The sequence below is a fragment of the Lathyrus oleraceus genome, chromosome 6 (genome assembly GCF_024323335.1).
Source record: "Lathyrus oleraceus cultivar Zhongwan6 chromosome 6, CAAS_Psat_ZW6_1.0, whole genome shotgun sequence".
Lineage (NCBI taxonomy): Eukaryota > Viridiplantae > Streptophyta > Magnoliopsida > Fabales > Fabaceae > Lathyrus > Lathyrus oleraceus.
This window is the reverse complement of record NC_066584.1, coordinates 285,304,533-285,313,216: the sequence shown is the minus strand read 5'-3', so window position 1 is coordinate 285,313,216 and position 8,684 is coordinate 285,304,533. Positions and strand designations below refer to the sequence as shown.

Here is an 8,684-nt window from a genome sequence, read left to right as displayed (position 1 = left end):
CTACTTTGCTTCATATTTCTCTAGATTTATTTTTCACAACACAATCAACTAAATATGTGGAAACAAATGGATCATTTTTAACGGTAGTTCAAATATCATAATTCATCTCATCTATAAATATTTTTATCTTCTCTTTACAATAAGCATACTCCTCTCCATTAAATATTTTTATCTTCTCCATGTATATTATGAATGTCACATATGGGTTTCATTTTTTCCTTCTTGAAAAGGAATATGTTATACTAGTTTTCATAATAATGATGATATAAATTATATGAATAGCTCGCAAGTAGAATTTTGGAAATCCATTATCCGAACCAATTAATATTGAGTTTTATTAGTTTGGTTCAGTTTTTATCCGAACTAAAAAAATGTCAAACCTAAATACCATGATTTAATTTGAATTTCTGTTTGATTTGGATTTGCCCGAACCAATAAACATACATACTTTCTTTAAAATAAAATAAAATAAAAAGTACACTTCTACACCTTTCGTTTTACTTAAAATTTTAATATAAAAAATTAAGTTAGAATTAGGATTAGGACCCTCCCAAAGAAAGGTAAAATAGTGAATTGAATTTGAATGGCTAAACATAAATATCGCGTTGACACCCGCGTTGACACCCCATTTCCTTGTCTATATATGCACTTAACTAATTTTCTCTGTTTTTGACACCCTCATACTCTCCATCATCTTAGCTAACTATACTCTCTCTTAACTTCTCTCTCTTTCTCTCTCTCTCTCTTCCCTCCTTAAACCATTTCACATTAATTCTCTCTTTCTATATAACATATATTCCTCACTTTCTCTCCTTCCTTCCCCTTTTCTTCCTTTCCATTCTTTTAACTACCCAAATTCAAGCTTATTACAAACACTTGTGTACAACATATACATATATATCACCAAATTATTTGTATATACACACACCTAATTCATTGCTTCCAAGAGGATTGATTCATCGCCAATCACCATGTTGCAAGATGTTATCCACCCTCCATCACATGATGAACAACTCTCCATTGTAATTTCCTCAACCTTGTTAATCATCTCAATAATCTTATATTTAATGTTAATGCATGCATGTCTTTTGTCATATATATGCATGCATGCAACTTTTGAGTTATGAGATATTTGGAACTTCACAAGTTAATTTGTTTGAGAAAAGGGTTTTATTTTTTTTATTTGGGACACTCATTCTTATATTTTGGTGGCTAAATAGACTAGTGGTTATTATTTATTTATTTAGTCATGTCTTCTTGCAATTTATTATCTTTACATGCATTAGAATCATGAATCATGAATATGGTTTTCTTATGTTTGTTACATGTTTCTTGTTAATTAATTAATTTGTCTCTCAAGTGTCTAGATAGTTTGTTATATAGCTAGTTATAAGTATTAATTACTATTATTTGTGGCAAAAACAAGAAAATATATATAGGACTATAGTGTTTTCTTTCCTCATATTTATATGGTTGGCAAGCATAATATTTTCTTTGACTGAAAAAAATAAGAAGAAGGAATCAAAGACTCCGTGTAAGGTTTTGTTCTTTCTAATGTTTATCCTATTCAAGACAATGCCCTTCCAAGGGCAAAATAGTAAAATAGTGTGACATTTCCTTGATAGTCATTTTAAACATAGCTTTCAATTTCTGTGGAATCTATATCTCTTTGGAGCTTCATTTGCAAGCTTTCCAAATTTTGATATTCTTTTATGAGTTAGATAGAAGAAAAGGGTTTTTGATGTAATGACAAAAAAGTTTATATAGGCATAGCATTATGAAAGTGTTAATTCCTTTAAGTGGCTTTCAATTTCCATTGAAGGACAATTTCCATTTAATGAATAAAGAGAAATAACATATAGTATATGAGGTTGTTTCTTTGTTTTTTACTTTGTGTTTTTTTTCATGTTATTAACGTTAGGTAAATTTGGTTCCAACGTGTACACGTGAAGCATAGATGCAATTGTGCATTTCTTTTTCAAAATAATGACTTGAAAAAGAAATCACTTTTTGGAGAATTTCTTATAGGTCTATTACCAATTTGGGACAATGACTGACTAGACTATGCAACCAACTAGTTATATGTAGAATGCCCCCAACAAGGCTTTGCATAATGATTTGCTTTGTTTTCATATTCGCAGTGAAATACTAGTATTCTAGCAAAGCTATCTAGTAGTACCAATTAGGTGCCAAACGGATATGTTGGTCCCGTTTAAACCCGTCCTACAAAAGTATAGGGAAAAAAAGAACGAGACGTGCATAATTAATGGTGCAGATTTAAAATTTTGATCCGCTCTAGGACGGAACAGATATATGTGTCTGACATCCTTAAATATTAAAAATTGTAAAAGTTATTATTAATGTCCGTGACTAGAAAAGAATACAGATATAACGGACATTGATATTAGTTAAATTAAGTAGATATATGCGTCTTTTCTAGGCACGGACATTAATAATAACTTTTGACATGTGATTAGTTAAATTAAGTAGATGATTATTAAATAACACAGAATCACACATGATTAACCATCAACCGAGTACAATTTAACACGATTTTCACATGTTCAAAAATTACATATACACCCGTATTAAAAAACCGTGTTTGACTTGTTTAAAATTATGGTTAAAAGTGTCGAGTAGATGGTTAATGATCTATGATAATTATTTACCAGACATAATTAATCACAAATAAGATGTCTTAAAGAATATAAATTTGTTGTTAAACTTTGATCTTATGCATCAAAATATCATTTTCACTTTAGAGTACCTAGAAATCGACAAAGACAATTATTAGAAGCCAAAGCTTCAATTTGATTAAAGAATATTACAACCTTTTGAAATTTTGAACTTCTCTTTTTCTCTTCCAAGTGATGAGAACAGACTCATGTCTATCAACAAAAAGGAGAATTGGATTCAGTTTTCAAACTCCATAATACAATAAAAACTATAGAGAATCACGTTTCCATCTTGTATTTATATGCAACTAACTCTCTTTCTTAAATTCCATGTCTTAGTAATCATGTTTCTTACATTGTTTTTATGTCACACATTGCAGGATCAAATTTCAAGTCCAAATATTAGTGCACAGATTTTTGAACTTTGTGACCCTGATTTGTTCCAAGACTCTCTTCAACAAAATTCTGAAGTTACTTCTACCTCAAATTGTTGTCATCATGAAGAAAACAACCTCAACAACAATAATAACTCTTCATATACCTTAAACAACATTTCACAAGCTTTAGATTTAGATAACAACATCAATAGCAATAGCAACAGTACTACAAGCACAACAAGCAACAATAACACAACAAATAATGCCAATAACAACCTTCCGATCATCTTTGATTCGCAACAAGATATCGACAATGACATATCGGCTTCGATAGACTTCACATCGTCGTCGTCTTTTCTGGTTCCGTCGCTTCTTCCGATCAATACTCATCAAGAACAACAGTTTGATTTCTCTTCGACGCAGCCTCCTCAACATCATCTTCAGCTGTCTACGTGTTCGGTTTTGAAAGGACTGTCTTCGCAGTATCATCAAACGGATAATATTCCGGTTTCGGGTGCTGCGGCGCCGCTTATCGGTGGTTCGTTCGGTTCTGTGTTTGAAGATGATTGCATATCTTCGATTCCTTCTTATTCTCCTTCTTGTTCTTATCTTAGTAATGGGTTAGGTGTGTATATGCCGCATGGAAATTTGTCTGCTGATAGTTCTGGATTGTTTGGTGGAGGAATTCTATTAGGTTCTGAAATGCAGACTCAAGATTTGGATTATCAAGGTGAAAATGGTGGAATTTATTGTACAGATTCTGTTCAGCAGGTGTTTAATCCACAAGATTTTCAGGTATGATCAAGCTTTCTTTGATTGCTTCTGGTTTATATATCGTTCATTTCACTGATATAATAAACATTGCTTATGGAGGTTTTTGAAAAATGCAATTTAAAAATAGATTGAATGTGTCAAAACATTGTTTCTAGTGTTTCTTGAATTGCTAATTTGGAAAAAAAAATAAAAAAATTGAATGTAATCACAAGTGTAGATGTTTTGTTGGTTTTGGTGTCGGTGTGAGACATTAACACTAACACTGACACGTTTTTTTTCAGAGATGTTGATACTACAAAAGTTTTTATAGCATATGTTTTTTCGGCCAATGACATGTATAAAATTTGAAAATGTAATTAGAAAGTATACAAATTTTACTTAAGTTTGTACCAGTTCAATTTTGAACTTCTTTTTAAAATATTACCGATTTCAACGTAGATGTGTTAGTGTCGTGTGTCTGGTATCAGGGTGCCCTTGTCAAAGTTTGATATATTGAAAGAGATCTTTTGGGGAAAGGTCATGGTCCACAAAATATCTTAAGCTAAAAACTCATTAGTGCCAATATACATCAAACAGTTATTGCTTGCTAGTAGCATATAGTTTAAGTTCTTTTATAAAGTCAGCTGCATTAAAAAAAATACTATTGATTTGGCCTGGTAGAAAGGAATAACAACTTTCAAGCAAAAATAAAAAAGATAACAAAGACAGCAGCATCATTAGAAAATAACATCTTCATGATTGGTTCTACCAATATATCTCTTTCAAAAGTCTGTAATAAGTAATCAGAGACACTCTGATACAGACACAGACACAGACACATGTCAAACATCGAATATGTTATTGATTAAGAAATTAATGTGGATAACTGTAATTTTTCTTATAGGCACTTGGTACTGAGAATCAAAAACTAGTAGCTGGAAATTCTGCCACTTTATCACAAGAAATCTCACATTTGGAAGACTCTACCTTAAAGGTTGGAAAACTTTCTGTTGAGCAAAGGAAAGAGAAGATTCATAGATATATGAAGAAGAGAAATGAAAGAAATTTCAGCAAGAAAATCAAGGTACTTGAAAATTTTCAAAGTCTATATTATCATACATACATTCTTTTATATTTCAAAATTCATCTAATGATACAAGAAACTATACATGCAGTATGCTTGCCGGAAAACTTTAGCCGATAGCCGGCCACGAGTTAGAGGAAGGTTTGCAAAGAATGATGAATTTGGAGAAAATCAAAGGCCAGCTTGTAGCAACCATGAAGATGATGATGAAGTAAGATTCCTATACACATACATTATTTTATAAAATAAATTGAAAAACATTTATTTATAAAGTGACATTTACGATCATTTTACAACTATCCTCGAAAAAACGAGTTCAATAACGCATTAGAAATATTTAAAAATATATATCCTATCTTTTTCAGTATTTTTTTTTTCTTTACAATTATTTAATGGAATAATTTTTTAATAAATATTCTTTTGATTTTGTACTTGCAGATAGCTGTTAAAGAAGAAGATGATATGGTTGATTCCTCAGATATCTTTGCACATATCAGTGGACTTAACTCCTTCAAATGCAACTATTCAATCCAGTCTTTGATTTGAATTAATTAATTAATTAATATATAGTTTGACTAGTATATTATATTATGTATATCTATAATATTATATAATATGTATTTAGCTTGTGTAGAATTGTGTAGGGCCCTTTTCCATCTACAGGGCTTGATGGATTGTGGAAACTGAATAATTGGGGGTCCAAAAATTATATACCAATAAGTGAGTTAGGAACACATAGAATCAAGAATAAAAAAGTATACAATTTTGCAGATAATGTCTTTTTCTTTCTATGTTGTAACTATGAACTAGTTGTATTAATTAACACGTGAAAAATATTCACATAAGTATTTACAAATGACAAATTTTTAACCTAATCCTTCAAATGATCTTGAAATGAGATGGGAGTAAAACAATTCCATAAAAAAAAAAGAAACTAGGGAGAAAAAAATTAGTTTTTAAAATAAATAGACAAAAAGAATATTTTATATTGAGGAATCAAATATATATTTAAGTTTTGTTTTACGATACATCTTTTGAACTTCTAGTTTATAAGTTCATATTATAATAAAAGATTTATTTGGTAATACTTTTTTTCATCACGAGTTTATAATTTATGATTTAATTTTTAGATGTTATTTGAAATGGTGGTTTAGCTTACCGTTTATAGCTTATATTTTTTTTATCCTTATTATTTTAACAAAAATCCATTAATATTTTTTATAATTTATTTTAATTTAAATAAAACAATTATATATTAAATATCTGATGTCATTTTAATTAATCAATTCATCAAACTGCTAATTGGTCTTCAGTTATAAACTATAAATTAGTAGTCATCAACATCAGTTATAAACTATAAACTATCAATTAACTTTCCAATCAACCACTATTTTTACCAAATACAGCCTTAAACTTAACAAAATTAGATTCATATATAAACATACTAAAATAATAGATTCATATATAAACATACTAAAATAAACACCATTGTTGTTTTGTTTTGGAAATTCAAATAGACAAACTGAAAAAGATACGATATTATGAGGATTAACATTGCAAATTCTTGAGTAAGTTCATATCTAAGATGGTTAAAAGAGTTAAGGGACCAATCTAACTCAAAAAAAAAAAATAAGAGACCAATCTACATCAAAAAATATAGTTAAGGGACAAAAAAATATTTTGATTATTAAGAAAGTGTTGAAGATGAACATTTATGTATTATGAAAATAATCATAAACCATAACCAATGTTGATTAAGTAAGATTTGTTTATGAGTTGTGTGAATTTCCTTAAAATATTTAATAATCTTCAACTTTGAACCAAGAAACCTCGTTTTTATGGCACTCAAAAAATATTTTATATAATCAAAATGTGTATTAATAAAGAGCATAATGAATATTCATCCCTTAATACAAAGGAACTAGAGAAAATGGCTCAAAACAAAAATCCCAGATTAGATTCCCACTCCCCTGACGGTGGTTTAGAGACTTCTTAAATTTAACTTGATATCATTCCTAAGAAAATCTTTTAATCCTTGAGAGAAGCTCCAAGTACTAAGACACCTCCCTTAAATAAGATGGAGTTTTTACTCAACCATAACACCCAACAAAAAATGCCCCAAAAAAGGATGAAATATTAGCTTATAATCTTGAACTTGCCAACTCACGAACCGAAACATGTGGTTGTGCACCGAAAGAAGACCTGCAACACCGACAATTTCAAGCCAAGAACATATTTGATTCCAAACATCAGGGTTGATTTTACACTAAATAAACTAATGGTGAGCATTCTCATCTTCCTCGAAACATATTGGACAAACTAAATTATGTTTCGTTTAGCCAATTGCATCTTGGTTGGGATCCGATTATCAAGAAGTTTCCAACAAAAAGTTTGTAATTTTCTCGGGAGTAATGCCTTCCAAATCAAATGTATGCTCCTCATCCTGAACTCTTCGACCTGATAATCCTCATTCTATAAGTTCAAAGCATTCAAACTCAAAACAGACTTCTCCACTTCATAGTTAAGAAACCTAAACACCTCCTTGTTCCACATTCCTAGTTTCGCTTCTCTTTAAGCACAAACGCAGTTTTTTTACTAATAATTGTGGACTTCCAAATATCTGAAACAAAATAATTGAGGGTGCTCCAACCAAGCCTCAAAACTTAAAAGGACTGGCCCTGTTAGTGATGATGCACTTGATCCAAATTGGAGTATGATCCAAGATGTCCCTTTTGACAACCTCGTTATGACATATAGTCTCAATGAATACTAAGTAATGTAGAGGTCCAATGGAACAGATGTGAGCATTAAAACCAACACGCCTGTAACGATGGAGTCAATTGATTTACCAGACATGTAACGGTATCAACCATAGCGCATTGAGGAAGATACCTGACTAGTCTGGTGACAGTAACAGATTGAAAAAATGTAAACAGAAATGACAAAAAAAGTGAGAGATTTGAAAGAGATCAGATGGTAGTGCATGTTTGTTTCATCATCTATAACAGAACCGTTGGATAAATGTCATCATATCTCCAAAACCAATACTAAGAAAATGATGTAAAATAAGGGATCAGATAGTCGATCTTTCACCAAATATGAGAAATTCACAGTAAGACTGGATGTCACATTTCAAGATTTTATCCTCATATCCCAATGCTACAAACTATTAGAAACAAATAAATTTGAAATTCATGCAAAATGAAGAACATACAAGGATCAGATAAGAAGTCAGTCACCATGTTACACTCTAGAGTGCAAATTAAGACTGGGGCGACAATTACTATCATCACATCCTACGTCGTTTCAAGAATTTAACAAGATTTTCGACGATTCAGAACGTGGTGAATAATTCGGTATTCGACAATTCAATATGCATAACTAAATAAAGTGAAGAGATAAAGCATGAGAAAATCAGTATTCACATGAACGAGGATCGGGATTGAAAGAAGTATTTGGATTCATGCGGCTGCTTTTCAAGGGTTTGTGGTTGGGAATATTTATATGTGATAAGAAGAGGGTTTAATTAGGGTTTTGGCGACGGCTGCGGTTACAATTATAAAAATCAAGTAAGACTGTTTCAGAGTAATAGAGCGTTTAGAATATACGAAAAGGAACCAACACAAAAGGAAAATTTTACCCTCTACCCCTACAATTGTACCCATACCCCTACATTAAAATTTTTTTGACCAAAATACCCTCATTTCTGTAAAAATAAAAAAAAAACAAAAAAAAAAACGTAACGGAAGACTTTAGGAAAGACTTCCGGAACACACATAATGCATACCGGAACAC

General features: G+C 30.7%; 1 protein-coding gene and 2 non-coding genes across 3 annotated transcripts; 1 reads left to right on the top strand and 2 right to left on the bottom strand.

The window, feature by feature from the left end:
* Nucleotides 1-660: 660 nt before the first annotated feature.
* LOC127091653 (uncharacterized) lies at nucleotides 661-5,664 on the top strand. Its single transcript, XM_051030340.1, has 5 exons — nucleotides 661-1,022; nucleotides 3,056-3,847; nucleotides 4,710-4,889; nucleotides 4,981-5,100; nucleotides 5,328-5,664. Exons 1-5 carry the CDS (start codon nucleotides 972-974, stop codon nucleotides 5,433-5,435), a joined length of 1,251 nt encoding a protein of 416 aa, XP_050886297.1. The 5' UTR covers nucleotides 661-971; the 3' UTR covers nucleotides 5,436-5,664.
* Nucleotides 5,665-7,852: 2,188 nt separating this feature from the next.
* On the bottom strand, nucleotides 7,853-7,927 carry LOC127099462 (small nucleolar RNA Z195/SNORD33/SNORD32 family). Its single transcript, XR_007793960.1, has one exon. It is a non-coding gene; the product is annotated as a small nucleolar RNA Z195/SNORD33/SNORD32 family (small nucleolar RNA).
* A 178-nt stretch (nucleotides 7,928-8,105) lies between these two features.
* Nucleotides 8,106-8,186, bottom strand: LOC127099507 (small nucleolar RNA U31b). The gene has a single exon (XR_007794002.1). It is a non-coding gene; the product is annotated as a small nucleolar RNA U31b (small nucleolar RNA).
* Nucleotides 8,187-8,684: the final 498 nt, after the last annotated feature.